This window comes from Thunnus maccoyii, chromosome 10 (genome assembly GCF_910596095.1).
Source record: "Thunnus maccoyii chromosome 10, fThuMac1.1, whole genome shotgun sequence".
NCBI lineage: Eukaryota > Metazoa > Chordata > Actinopteri > Scombriformes > Scombridae > Thunnus > Thunnus maccoyii.
In genome coordinates, this window is record NC_056542.1 from 27374709 (window position 1) to 27389511 (window position 14803).

The following is a 14803-nucleotide window of genomic DNA, read 5'->3' on the forward strand; positions in this document are numbered from 1 at the left end:
TCCACCGTGCAGAGCCACCTCTCCACTGTAAATTCAATGCTTTTGGAGAGACCAAGGAGCAGGGCTTATTTTGCTGCCTGTCAAACTTCATCAACCCCATCTAGTGATGATGTTGGTGTACTACATCCACTTTCAGCAAGCAGAGGTACCTGTGAGCAAAGATTTTCTATGTTGAAAAGACTAATCAGTTTGATTAAATAATAAGACATAAAAACTCTAATCTAAAGTTCAATGTTGATTGTCTTTTTTTGCATTTTATTGGCTTGATGGAAGAAAGTCAGCATACATTTATAGCTACTGAAGGGGTATGAATTTTAAAGTCAAGTCAATTTTATTATATAGTACCAAATCAACACAGAAGTTATCTCAAGGCACTTTTCACATAGAGCAGGTCTAGGCCGTACTCTTTAATTTAAAAGACCCAGCATTCCCCCATGAGCAAGCACTTGGAGACAGCAGCAAAGAAAAACTCCCCTTTAACAGGAAGAAACCTCAAGCAGAACCTAGCTCTAGGTGGGCGGCCATCTGCCTTGACCGGTTGAGTTGAGAGAGAAAGAGGGGGGAGAGGGAGGAGAGAGACACAGAGAACACAGCACAGCAACAACAATAACAACAATAATAGAAATATGACTATAATAACATAATAATAGTGGTAGCAGTGGGCAAATATAACTACTAATAATAGTACTAGCATTGGGTGTCAAGCTGGACCAAGGGGACAGCTGGCGGTCCGCAACCCAAGGTTGACAACTGCGAGACGAGAAAGCTCCTAACTGCGGGGAAGATGCCTAGTTAGTAACCAGTGGGATATAACTATGTACAGATGGAGAGGGAGAGGAGAAGAGAGGAGCTCAGTGTATCATGGGAAGTCCCCCAGCAGTCTAGACCTACAGCAGCATAACTAGGGGCTGGTCCAAGGCAAGTGTGAGCCAGCCCTAACTATAAGCTTTATCAAAAAGGAAAGTTTTAAGCCTACCCTTAAATGTAGAAATACTGTTTTAAGATATGTTGTATTAACATACTATTTTGCCTTAATTGGCATGCATTTACAATATGATACACAACTACAACTCCCTCCGCTGACTGAGTGAAGCCAGGAGAAACTGGGTGGAGTAGATTACTAGCATCTGGCACACAGTGAGTTGGTGGAGTCCTCCCTCCATTTACCAACAGGACTGTCCCACCCTGCCCACTGCAACAGCAACATGCAACCACTAAAGACAAACAGCTAATGACCACGACGGCATAAACACTCCATAATTCAATGTATCACAACTGAAACCTGGTACATTTTTTGTGATGCAAATGTAATGGGGTGCAGGCCTCCCCAGGGGGGCTCCAAACAGTTTTAGGGGTGGCTCAGTGAATGGAAGTGAAAAATATTACATTAGTTATTAAATTAGTTATCAAAAGGAGATCACATAGAATAGCCTAAGTGTGTTTGAGTTGGTTAAAGAGATAGTTCAGACAGACCTTTTTATGTATTTGGTATAGTCTGAAGTATGTCAAACAGCACCTATGAGAAGGTATGGGAGTGGTGGGGGCTAGGGAGTTTTGTTTAGGGGGGAAAAACTATTCATCACTCTGGTAGTCCTTGCTCGGATAGAGCTATATCTTCTCTCTGACAGCAGGAGATCAAATAAGTGATGGGCTGGATGTGATTGGTCCCTAATGATGCTGTGAGATCGGCATAGGCAGCAGGAAGTTTAGATGGTGGTGATGTCTGGCAACTGGGCCCCAGTGATTTTCCCAGCGGTCTTTATTACTCCCTGAAGAGCTTAGTGCTCCGCCTTTGTGCAACTGGTGAATAGCACTGACACACATTATGTCAGGACACTTGCAATGGCACAGTGGTAGAAATTCACCAGCAGCTTCAGTGGTAGGTTTGCTTTCTTCAGTTTTCTCGGGTAAAAAGCAGCTGTTGAGCTTTCCTAATCACTGAGGCGGTATTGGTGCCCCAGGACAGTTTCTCAGTCAGTCAGGCTGAGGAACTTGAAGTTCGCGACCTTCTCCACTGCCTCGCCATTTATATAGAGTGGGGTGTGCATGTGTTGTCCTGACCTGTGAAAGTCCATGGTCATTTCCTTGGTCTTATTGATGTTCAGAGCCAGGTTGTGACTGTTACACCATACTGCCAGCTTTTGTACTTCACTCCTATACAGAGACTCATCATTGTTTGAGATAAGGCCGAACGCTGTAGTATCATCTGAGAAGTTAATGATGGAGTTACAAGGATAGGAAGGGGAGCAGTCATGTGTAAAAAGGGTGTAAAGTAGTGGGCTAAGCACACATCACTGTGGATGTTCATAGTTCAAGGCCCAATGATGTCTTAAAATGTCTTCATTTTTAAGAGGGGATCCAATGAATTTTGTTATGTGCAAAAACAATGAGGATAAATACTGTAATGTTTGTAATAACAGGACCACAAAATGTGAACTTTGTGAAGCCTTCCTATTTGGCAAAACGCAACTTTTTTTTTTTTTTTTTTTAAATGTCAGCTGTCATGCTTAATTGACTTTAAATTCCTCCTTCTGAACAAAACACTTCATGGTTTTATAGAAATGTGATTGACTAAACAGATGTTCAAATCATGAATGAATGTGGCTCTATAGCACTACACATGGGAAAATCGCATCAAACTATTTAGAAATGCTCTCAGAATTGTAATTGAATATCAAAGTCAGCATTAATCTTCTTAATTTCATTTTGTGTTGAATTTACATTGTATTGACTGTGTTTTTGCCAAAAAGACAAAGTCAAAATTACTGCTTGACATTACTTAGTGTAAACAGCATGTTGCAAGCATGCATGCTAATGTTAGCTAGCATACTCCCTTTTAGCTGCTGAGTGGACAAAATTTTATATCTGTCTGTTGAACCACATTACCGGTAACGTGTCAATCTGTTTGAATTTCATAGCAACTGGATTGAATTTCTAAGTTATAAAATCAAAAAACTAAGTTAATGTTAGCTAGCTTGGTGATTTGCATTTAACTTATGTTAATTTGCCCTCTAATAAAATGTTCATGGTAAGATGGGATCCTCTATTGATTTGTTATAAAAACAACATAAGAGACTATGCTCTATTTTACCATTTGTTGTGGGGCTCTTTTTCAAGTAAAAAGGTTTGTAGGCTGCGTGTGGGAGGATGTTGCTTTTCTCCCCATCTAGGGAGGACAAATTTGCTTGTTATGCAAGTTGATGGAAATAAGAGTCAAAAAGTTGAAAAGCAAAACCAAAAGGCAACTTCAGAATCCCAGTCAGTCCAGTTATGAAGAAATGGAGGTCTACCCAGAAAAAGCAATTTCTCAGAAATTTAGCCTTGTTTTATCTGAAACTACAAGCTAAATTGCTCTTTCCATCCTCTACTATTCAAACAATCATTGAACACTATCAGGAAATACATGACATAAATCAGTCACACCTACTTCCCAAATTTCAAGACAAGTCGACTTCATTTGGACTTCCTGAAGCTGAAGTAAACACTGTGATAGATAACCTGAAAAGTGAAGATCTCCACAGGGCTTGCAATACCCACACACTCAAAACTGACCATAAGAGAAAAACTTTTTAAACGTAACTTCAATTATGTGGAGCCAGTGTCCATCTGTCTTGGTCAGAATGAGTTGGGCAAAGAATGTTTTGCGCAATTTATCCCTGTGAAAAACACCAGTGACTCTTTCTTGTCCTCAGAGTCAGTGAGGGAGCAACTACAGCAAGTAAAAACTAAATTCCAACCTCATAATGTTGTTCAGGATTTGTGGGGTGGCACAAATATTGAAAAGAACTTGCTGCTCAAGCACATGGCCTCTTCATTAGGCATAATCCTTTATCAGGATTCCTTTGAAGTAGTAAACCCCCTAGGGTCTGGGAGGAAAAAGCACAAGATTTTGGCAGTCTATCTGACCCTTGCTTTTTTTGCCCCATAACTGAACAAGTATTGATCAGATGCAACTTGTGCTGCTTTTTAGAGAGCAAGACTATACGCGTTTTGGACAGGATGTAGTGTTTGGCTCTCTTGTGAAAGATTTAAATGATCCTGAGCTGAATGAACTAACTTTGCCGGAAGGGCAGCTCTGCAAAGGAACCCTGTGTGCCATAGCAGGGTTCACACAACATTGGGGGCTTTACTGAAAATTTTAGCAAGAACTCATATTTTTGCAGATATTGTGAGATTGATTGGGAAGCATTTCTGGCAGATCCTCTGGCCAAGGGCCCTGACTGCACACCACTGTCATATCAGAAACATGTTGAGGCTCTGAGTTGTAATGTGGAAGCAAGGGACTGTGGTGGCGTTAAATTTGACTCCATCTTCAATGAGCTCACATATTTTCATGTATGTCAGCCTGGATTACCTCTTTGCCTTGGCCATGACCCATGCCATGTTTGAGGGCAGTGTCTCAAATAATTTGGCATAATACCTCAACCATCTTGTTTCAAAAGAAAAAAACTTTACTTATGTTGAACTGAATCAGCGCATTAACCAGTTTAAATCTGGGTAATGATACCAACAACAAACCTTGTGAGGTGAACCCCGGGGCTGGAAAACTCTATGGGCATGCAGTTCAGAATTGGTGTTTCCTGAGAATGTTGCCAGTGCTGATTGGTAATAAAATAAAAAGCCCTGGAGACAGTGAGGTATGGCAGCTTATACCATGGTCTGGGTAAATAGTCTTTTCTGATTGGCTGGCAGGTGTGCGTGAAAACCATTTAATGCTTACGTAGATCGGCTCAAGTTTAATCGCCGTTCTAAATTCATCCACTATCCAACCTGTAACCATAGCAACATTAAAGAGCACAGCTGTCAAAGCTTACTCATTATGAAGTTTTGAAGAATGGGATGCAGCAGAGGAATGGAGAAGAAAAGAAAGAAATTAAGCAAAAAACGGCACAAGGAACTGACACCTGAAGAGCTTAAAATCATGCAGGAAGAGAAGGATGAGATTTATACAAAAAAGGCAACAAAATGGGCAGTTAATATACTGAGAGACTTTCTCTACCAAAAAAAAAGAATACTGATTTGGAGGCATACTCTGCACTTATGCCTCATGACACCTTACGTGAATTTTATGCCTTGGTTCAGGCTGGTGGCGAGTACAGTGTGGCAAGTTGTCATGACAACGGTATGCTCTTGCTTCATAACCTTTTGATTTTGAGTCCAAATTTACACCAAAAATTTGCGAATGGTTTTATTTTACATTGTTGGCAAATGACCATGGTATAAGCAGGAATCAATCAATTTGTAGGTGTGCGTTAGATGCTTTTAAGGCATGACGTGGAGGCCAACAACCTCTAAATAACTTCATTAATCATGATGTGACAGTAAAAGGGACAACATATGAGAGCAAAATGTTTGTTGTGGTAGGTAATAATAATGATGGCCTTGTAGTAGGAAAAAATCAAAAAGGCTGTCATTCATAAGAATTCAGTAGTGTACTTTATCAATGAGGTATATCAGGCTGTTCGTCAACCTTATATAAACGCTTATCACACTACACCAATGGAAGCCTACTACTGTGTTAGACAAGTAGAGCTGCTTGATTACTACACACTACCTGAATATTCAGTTTGGGGCATGCCTTTGCTAACTCTTCACCATTCTGTCCCGACAGTTTAGGTTCATGTCATCCATTGGCGATAAAATAAAGGTCATCATCACATGATGATGATGATGATAAAGGTCACATTTGCCCAGCCTGTCTGAGGATACTTAACAACAGGTTATCACTGCACTTGAAAGCTCAGGTGTGGAATCAATGGCAGACCTCAAGTATGTACAGCAGGATGAAATCAGACCTGTTGCCTGTTATACAGCAAAGGAAACTTCTGGAGGCATTCAAAATGGGTAATTATTATCAATCTAGTGTTAGTAGTTTTCCTGTCCAGTTAAAGCAACAGAGTCAGAAACATGACTGTTTACACTCAGCTGACATGTGGAATGAACACAGAATTAAGCAGCAATTTGGGTTGACCACAGACTTTACACAGTCCTCCCAAAGGCAATTTCTATTATTGTAGCTTTAAGTCTATTCAAAACAATAAATTGAATGGCCATGCAAATTCACAATCACTTGTGTTTATGATATCAATTTGCATGCATATGTAATATAAATATTGTGAAAATAGTGATGTAATATATTTTACTTTCATATGTGTTTCAGAAAGTACTACAGTCACACTTGATCTCCAAATCTTGTCGGATGACTCAACACATACAAGATTGTTTTTGCTCTCCAGTCCGTTGCCTTGTTCCTCTTCATCTTCACTGTCCAGCTCAAGCATCATCACCTTGTACTTCGTGCAGGGTAAGCCAATCAGCCAACATAAAGTAAATGGCAAGAAACCTTTGAAGTCCCATGGGATAAAATGCCAGAGGAAGTGCAGTCAGCCATTGCCAACAGTAAGATGAAATAAGAAAGTATGAGGCAAACCCCACACGCAATAAATGTCTCATCATCTGCCGAAACATTATTAAGCAGTACCCCAGTAATTTTGCTGATATTACATAAGGAGGTATCATCATTGGTGGTGGTTTTACTTCACTCCTTTCTCAAGTGCAGACACAAATTGAGAACATAAAAGTGCAGGAACATTGAAACAATACCGATCATCAAGACGGTCTGGACAACTGCAGAGGCCAACTGATTTATGGATGCACACAATTTCAGCTGGAACCTCCACCAGAAGAAACCACTGAGACAGTGGAGCAAAAGTGGAGAACATCTACAGGCAGGAAGGTATAAATGGTGGTGAGAGGTCAGAAGTGATCAACCTCATGAAAACAACATTCTGTCTTCAGCAAGACCAAATCAATCAGACTCCAGCACCTTCCACTCAAGATTTAAGAATCCAGTGGCCTTACCTTTTTGGTGTTTTTATGGATTGTATTGTAAGAAAAATTTCATTACTTTAAATTTAGTTACTGAATGTGTCTGATACTGCAGTTTAGTTAGTGATTTATTGGATTTAGGATACTTATCACTCTGAACTTACTTGGTGTCATCATGTCATCATGTTATGTGACAGCTAAAGATGAGCTTAAATAGAGAGATTGATTGCTTGTGACAGCTTGAGACATGTTCCTTAGAGGCTGTAAAAAGGTTAAAGTTGGTAATGCTTGAGTAAAACAGCCCTGTATTATGAGTTAAAGTTATGATGGCCAAAGAATATTTTAAACAGCTTATCATCCATCTACAAAGTCTTTGAGAATAGTTGTGAATATCCTAAATTTTAGATGGTCAGATAAATTTAGATAATAGATCAATTTAAGTTAGGGATCTCTGTCTTTAGAAATGGGTTTCTCTTGCAAACGATGCTGTTACTCTGCAGAGACTGTCACTGCATTCATTAGGCATGTCAAGGAACACAGGAATCTCACCAACTTTAGATTTTCTTATGGGCTTGTTGGGTGTCCTTGTAGTTTTAGGACTGCCACTGCCCTTCAGGTTCACATGTATCGCAACCACTCAAAGCCCAAACCAGCTGTCAACAGGTCTCACAGATGTATTGACATGACCTGCCATATTGAGGGATCTGCCTTCACCTCCACAAACTTTTCCAGTGTATGTGAACATTTAAAATGGCACATTAGAGATGGCAAGAAAACTCGATGCTTCTCAAGGGCTCAATGCCCTTTTGAAAATTGCAAAAAGAATTTCAGGGTGAGGTTTTCTTTCCTCTCACATGTGAGCAGAAAGCATTCAGTTGGGCAGGTTGCCTCTGCAGGTAGTATGTCAGGTGATAATACCAGTATTCCTGTTGATGGGAATGATGGTGGCACTGACAATGCAGAATTTGCTGAGGTTGGGGAGAATTCCTCAAGCAAAGTAGATGAAGATGTATTCATGACAAGCTTAGCCCTCTTCTATCTTAGAATGCCAGCTAAGATGCTTTTGCTAGCCGCCACAATCTCAGCTTTAATTGGAGAGTTCCAAGAACTACATACAAATGGGATGGCACATGCACTGACTCCAGTCAGTCAAGAATTGGAAAAACTTGGGATACCCAGAGATAGAATCCATGAAATAGTGGATGGGCTATTAAAAGAAAATTTACTAAAGATGTACAATGAGGGTGTATTTCAATCAGATCAAACTAGAAAGACATTTTTCAAGAGGAATTTCAGTTATGTTGAGCCAACTCAGGTTTATCTTGGTATTGATCCTAATGGGAATGAGCGTTTCTGCCAGTATGTGCCAGTTAAAGACACTCTAAAAGCACTGCTGAGCCACCCATCAGTTCAGGAAGACTACAACGCTACAAAGATGCATCCTCTGGGAGGCCCACATGTGTTTGAGGATGTGCACGATAGCAGAAACTATAGAGAGAACACCCTCTTGCAGGATGTACCTTCCTCTGTCTCGATCATCCTATATCAGGATGCTTTTGAGGTTGCAAACCTCCTTGGATCAGGCAAAAATAAGCACAAACTACTGGCTGTATACATGACATTAGATGAAATGCTGCCACACAATAGATCTGCTATAGACCCCATGCAGTTGGTGATCCTTTGCAGGGATATGGATGTACACCATTTTGGCCATAACAAAGTATTTTCTCCCCTAGTTAATGATCTAAAGGAGACTGAGGAATCTGACTTTGTTTTAGACAATGGTGAGACTTTGCAGAGTGCTGTGATAGCAATTGTAGGTGATAACCTGGGGTCACATTCTATAGGGCGGTTTACAGAAAATTTCAGCAGAAGCACGATATGCGCCAATATTTTTCTAAAGTTATATAGGCAGCATTTTATGTATATTTGATCCTTTTTCTTAATTCTTTTTTTGTATGTGTTTTCTTTATTTATAATTATTAAATTCCCAATGAAGTTTACTGTTTCAGTGCACTGATGTCATTTTATACAATAAAGATTACTGTTAAACTGTAAAACATCATGCCTCAATTACACATCTTTGTCACAAGTGTTTGATAACCACATTTGAGGGATTATTGCAAAAAATGTGTGTTTATGTATATATTCTGTATATATAAGATTATGGGCTGATATATCGATATGGGAATTTTTTTTACTCCCTAAAAGCGGTATCAGCCCCAAAAATTCAGTATTGGTCGGGCCCTAGTCTTAATTCTTGCTTGTAGAGAGGGTATAGAAAGAGCAAGAGGTGGTCTGACAGGCCCAAATGGGGGTCTGGATCTGCTTTGTAGGACTTAGTAACATTAGTATACACCTGACCTAATGTTTTATTACCTATAGTTGCGCAGGTTACGTTGCGATGGAATTTATGGAGAACAGTCTTGAGGTCAGCATGGTTAAAATCCCCTGTTGCAATGAAAACACTATCTGGGTGTGCAGACAGGCTCCTGTTTATTTTGTCATGCAGCTGTACTAACGCTATCTTAGAGTGGGCATCTGGAGGGATATGCACAGCAAAGATGTACAATGTACTATACATATATATGTATATATATATATATATATATATATATATATATATATATATATATATATATATATGTATATATATATATATATATATATATGTATATATATATATATATATATATATATATATATATACACACACCTTTTGAATATATTTATTTATTTTTTACATTACATGATATACAATGACATGAGAGATTTCTTGACCCAAACAATGATGGTGAAGGATTTCATTTGCCCTTTTTGTTTGGTGTGTAGAGGAATAGACACAGTTTTAAACTTTACTAGGTAAGTTAGAGATATATTTTTATAGTCGTAGGGTAGAAAAGATTTTTAGGATATCTCCTCAGAATTTAAATGTGAGTGTGTGAAAAGTGAAAAATGACCTGATGTGAACGTTCATCAGATTCTGTACATCAACAGCAAGTTTGTTTACGCTTCCGAGTGACTCATCTTCCTATACTAACGATCTTTGGTATTGCTGCAGATTTTCAGTATTTTTACCGGTGTAAGGTGTCAGTATAACAAAGATAAGTGATTCACCTTATATGTGACGTTAGGAATTTGATTATATCATTGAAACGACAGAGATACACCATTAAATTACATCTTTGATCTCCACGATGCTGTAAATCTATGGCATCAGTTCATATGTACTGGGCTAAATTAGCTAAAACAGTTAGCTCTTAGCCTAAATTGCACGGTAAACTTACAGAGAAACAGAACAATGTTATCAAACCAGTACAGTTTAACTAGCTATGTATTGAAGTATTTACCCGACAATGAGGAGTCCACTCTGAAGCCTCTTTCTCAGCTCGAGGAAGACTCCGACTCCATGTGTGTTGGCTGGCATCTCCAATCCTGCCATTCAGTCAGCCGAAAATTTAAAAAGAACGATAAATAATCACACACCAGTTAAAGGCCAACATACAGGCACACTACATTACAGGCACACCTATCTGACTGAGTGGAATCCACGGGCTGGTAGATTGTCTGCAGCAACGTGACACTCCCGCCAGTGTCAAGGAAAGTATGAGAGAACAGCTTCCGGCCAAACATTTCAAAATAAAATAAAAACCTTTTTGACATTGAACAGTGACTTCAAAATGTTTTCTGTTCCAGTCTGTGCGCACTTGACTTCCCCATTAAATACATTTTCATATACTTCATTCCGGAGGGTAAACATCAATCTATGGTTTAGTTAGGATATTGTTATAAACACTTATCTACTACACTGTCTTCAGGTGCTGGCAGCTATCAGGCAGGGAGAGTGATTATGAAGCAAAATTTGTCATAAAGCTTTGGATTTTTACATGAGAGGTGCACTCAAGAGAGTTTCACTTCAATTCTATTCAGTTCAATTCAATTCACTTAAATTCAAAATACTTTATTTGTCCCTGGGGAGCCATTTGCAGATGCACATATAGTAGCACAGTCAACAAGCAAGGCAATACTGGAATTAAAAAAAAAAAAAAAACATACATAAAAAGCAAAAATAAACTATACACATTATGATACTAGTATAATTCGTAAGCCTACAAAACCCTCAATGGTCACGCACTATCATATCTGAAAGAGCTCATAGTACCCTGTTACCCCACTAGAACACTGCATTCCCAGAATGCAGGCTTACTTGTAGTTCCTAGAGTCCAAACGTTGAATGGGAGGCAGAGCCTTCAGCTATCAGGCTCCTCTCCTGTGGAACCATCTTCTAGTTTTGGTCCAGGAGGCAGACACCCTCTCTATGTTTAAGAGTAGGCTTAAAACTATTCATTCAATAGTTTTTTTGTTATTACATTTGACCAAAAGTATTTGATGGTGCACTTTATATGTCTTTAGAAGGCTTCAGACCTGGGTGGTAGCTTTTGTTACAGCTGCACAGTTGAGTAAATTTAACAAAACCATAACATTTATTAAAAATATAACCCTTTCATTGTCAGTTTAGTTAAATATAATGAAGGAGGGTTTAATTGCTAAAGGCAGAGTTTGATTTTCCATACAACACTCGGCTTTTATGTTGAAGACAGACCACACGGTTTCCGGTAAGTATGGGTGACGTCACAGACCGGAGAGGCGGAAGAGCAGTTGGACGTACAGCTAATCTGCAGTGCAGTCTGGGAGCTGTCAGTCGTCTTTCTCGCTTTGTATTTCTGCCACTGGAAGCTACTGATGAGCTGTTTGTTTACACGCAGCGAGGCAAATATGAAGAAAAACAAGAATATGTAGAATATAATCGCCCATTGTCTGCTACCAAAGCCTGTAAAGAGACGTGTCTTGTGTGAGCGGAAGACACCGGGCCTGCATCTCCATCATTTAAACAACCTGCTGCCAACCTGAGCTAGCCTGCTAAGTTAGTCATATTATTGACGTTGTCAGCCGTTTCTACTCGTCGGACCGGGCCTCATGATTGAATGACAGTTGCTGGCCAGTAACCTATAACGGTAAGCTTTTTATACCAGCTTGAATTATTGATGTTATTAAAGCGCTGTGTAGGTTAGCTGTACACAATGTTACCTCACGTAGCTGGTGACAAGATAGCTGTTAGCTCTCCCACACAACAATAATGGTTGTAACGCGTTTACCAATATTAATATTTCGTGAATATCCCGTAGCTAAAGGCGCAATATTTTAGTTATATATGTGTGTATTTATTTTCCACAATAGAGCGTTACTATATGTAAGCAATGGCTGGACGACAGGTGTGTGTACCTGTCCACTGTTAATTGATACGTTGTTGTTGTTGACACTTTACAGCCTTGCAGGACGAATTCACAGTTTTTCAAGTCTGTCTTAAAACAACAGTCAGGAGCCCAAATGAAATAGGTTTTTCTTGCTGTAATCATTTCCCCTGTTTATACTGGCTAGTAAAAGATCCCTTCATGATGTACTTACAGTGTAAGTGATGGGGGCCAACATCTACAGTCCTCCTTCTGTGCAAAAATGTATTTAAATGTTTATTTTAAGCTAATAGGAAGTTTCAGCTGTCCAAATGAGTCAATCAAGTAGATATCTTTCAATGTTACAGTCTTTTTAGTGCCAAAGTCTCTTTTTGTTACAATACTTCCACTGCAGCTCAACAGGGAAACACTGTCCAAGGAAACACAAAGAGGGAATTTGATGCTAAGAAGACTAAATATGGCAGATATTCACTTGATATGACTAACTCAGACTGCTGAAGCCTCATATTAGCTTCAGATCAACTTTTAAATAAATTTTTTGCACAAGATGACTGTGTGGACACACTGGATTTTGGCCTCCATCACTTACATTGAAACTGACTGTTGTTTTAAGACAAACTTGAAAAATTGTGAGCCTATCCTTTAACTCAAGTTTGTGAGAGCAAAACTGCCAGCTGATGCATAACTTCACTTTTCCCTGAAATTTCAACCGAAGTCACTTTGTATTACTGAATAAGTATCTAGACTTCCTCTCAAATGCTCTTTAAAACATTTCAGACTCATTCAGACTGTGCTGTGGACCTTTTTCACTGTGGTCATTTGGCCATGTCACAGCAGGAGAAGCTCAGGTGTGATTAATAACATTAATTAATAATGGCTGCAGTGTGCACTATGGCTTGCACTGATGGTGTCCTGACACTTGAATTGGAACTGAGTCATCGTTTATATTAGTTCCACCTGGACTTCTGCTATGACCAATCCATGAAAAGGTCTATTCTCTTGTGTAGTGGGTAAAGCTTACTTCTAAAATGTCAATTACCTTTTCTAAATCTGATTGAGCCCCTCCTATATCAGATATCCGTATAATCCATTTGGTTGGCCTGGTATCCTCTACTTCCACTGAAATAATTGTGAGCTTCAGCAAGCAGTTATACAGCTAAGATTTGTGTTGAAATGATTTGTTAATAAGTTGTTCCACTTCAAATGGCTGTGTGAGGAAAATAAATGACATGTCAACCAGAAGATGGCCTTCGCATATTGGCATTAGAGCTTGACCAATAAATCAGCCAGGCCCATATAAATCTGTCTAGATATTGGGAATCACATGCTGAGTTTTCTGGTTGACATTCTTCATAGTGGACTGTGTGTTAATGCAAAGTCACACTGAAACTGAAACTTTTCAACTGGAATTCTTCAATACTTCAGAAATCACCTTGGGAGAAATATGAACTGTATATTATAATCTGTCATATGAAAAAGTCCCACATTACATGTACAATTACTGTCATTGTGTGGTAATAAATTATGAATATTAATAGCTTTGCTCAGCGCTGTCCTGACTCATTTAAGGTGATAAGACACATTGTATTAGGTGTGTGTACATGTGCTAGCAAGTTAGACTACATTTCAAACTCCTATAAAGGAGAAGGATAGTTGAACAGTATTTATATTTCTGTGGAAGCTTGTCAGCCTGGATGATATGTGTAGTCCAGACTCATTCTTCTCCTGTTCATCAGCCACAGAAACCTTTTGCCTGGAAAGGCATAAAATTAATGTTTTCCTGAAAGATTGTAGAAGTGACAGCAGCAGCATTGTGGGGAAAGTTGATGACTTCTGCTCTTCTTTCCAAACTTTGCAGATTGTTTTATTCTGTTGGTCATTCTATGATTCAGCACATCAGTCATCTTGCTTCACTCTCAACCACATAAACCAAAGTTAGTAATGGCTGTTCATGTCAGACTTTGCTCCTCCTGATTTATATGACTCAGTCTATTACAATGGCTCCAGTTACTCCCTGGCAGATATTGGATGACATGCTGCTCACCGACTAATAGGCTCAGGCTTTTTGCTTCACGGTCAAAAAGTCCTTCATGTCTTGTCTTATCTTTTCATTTCTCTTTGTTGCAGGTGTGATGTCCGTATGCATGCCTGGTGTTTGACATTAGCATAAGAACCACCCAGGAGAATGAATGCAGAGGAAGTGGAGCTGCTCAGTGACTCCAAGTACAGGAACTATGTTGCAGCAGTGGACAAAGCCCTCAAGAACTTTGAGTACTCCAGTGAGTGGGCTGACCTCATCTCTGCCCTGGGCAAACTCAACAAGGTAATGATCAGACAGGCCACAGCTTGGCTTACACTGCACGAGATTACAAGTTGTAGAGTACGCAAAGACGCATACATACAACACAGAGGTGTATATGTTCCCAAACAACTAGATTATCAATTGTCATTGGTTTCAAAATAACTAGTGTAGCTGGTCACCCTAATTGCATGAGTTGTAACATAAAGATGTAACGTTCTCATGACTGCTCATGTGGGTCTGACTGTGTTGTTCTGTGGACCACAGCTCTTGGGACTGTCTTTGAGAAATTTATTGCCAAACATTTACAACTGTAGTTGAAAGAAATAAATAAAACATTCCCAGGGTCTCTCTTCCATAAATGCTCTCTGCACTTTCTCGTGGGAAAGTCCATGAAAAGAGAGCATATAATGCACACTAGCAT

General features: G+C 39.3%; 2 protein-coding genes across 3 annotated transcripts in view; one reads left to right on the forward strand and one right to left on the reverse strand.

The window, feature by feature from the left end:
* Positions 1 to 10438, reverse strand: part of ube3d (ubiquitin protein ligase E3D) — a 32412-nt gene extending 21974 nt beyond the window's left edge. The window contains exons 1-2 of one of the 2 annotated variants that reach the window (XM_042424863.1): positions 10358 to 10438; positions 10179 to 10263 (exon numbers count right to left, since the gene is read on the reverse strand). In XM_042424863.1, the coding sequence (XP_042280797.1) occupies positions 10179 to 10255 (77 nt within the window). In that variant the 5' untranslated portion in view covers positions 10256 to 10263; positions 10358 to 10438. Of the gene's footprint in view, positions 1 to 10178 lie in introns of both variants that reach the window. The other variant, XM_042424862.1, reaches the window with a different exon arrangement.
* Positions 10439 to 11482: 1044 nt separating this feature from the next.
* dop1a (DOP1 leucine zipper like protein A) overlaps positions 11483 to 14803 on the forward strand; it is a 28293-nt gene continuing 24972 nt past the window's right edge. The window contains exons 1-2 of the mRNA XM_042423927.1: positions 11483 to 11843; positions 14208 to 14403. Coding sequence (XP_042279861.1) covers positions 14266 to 14403 — 138 coding nt within the window. The 5' untranslated portion in view covers positions 11483 to 11843; positions 14208 to 14265. The remainder of the gene's footprint in view (positions 11844 to 14207; positions 14404 to 14803) is intronic.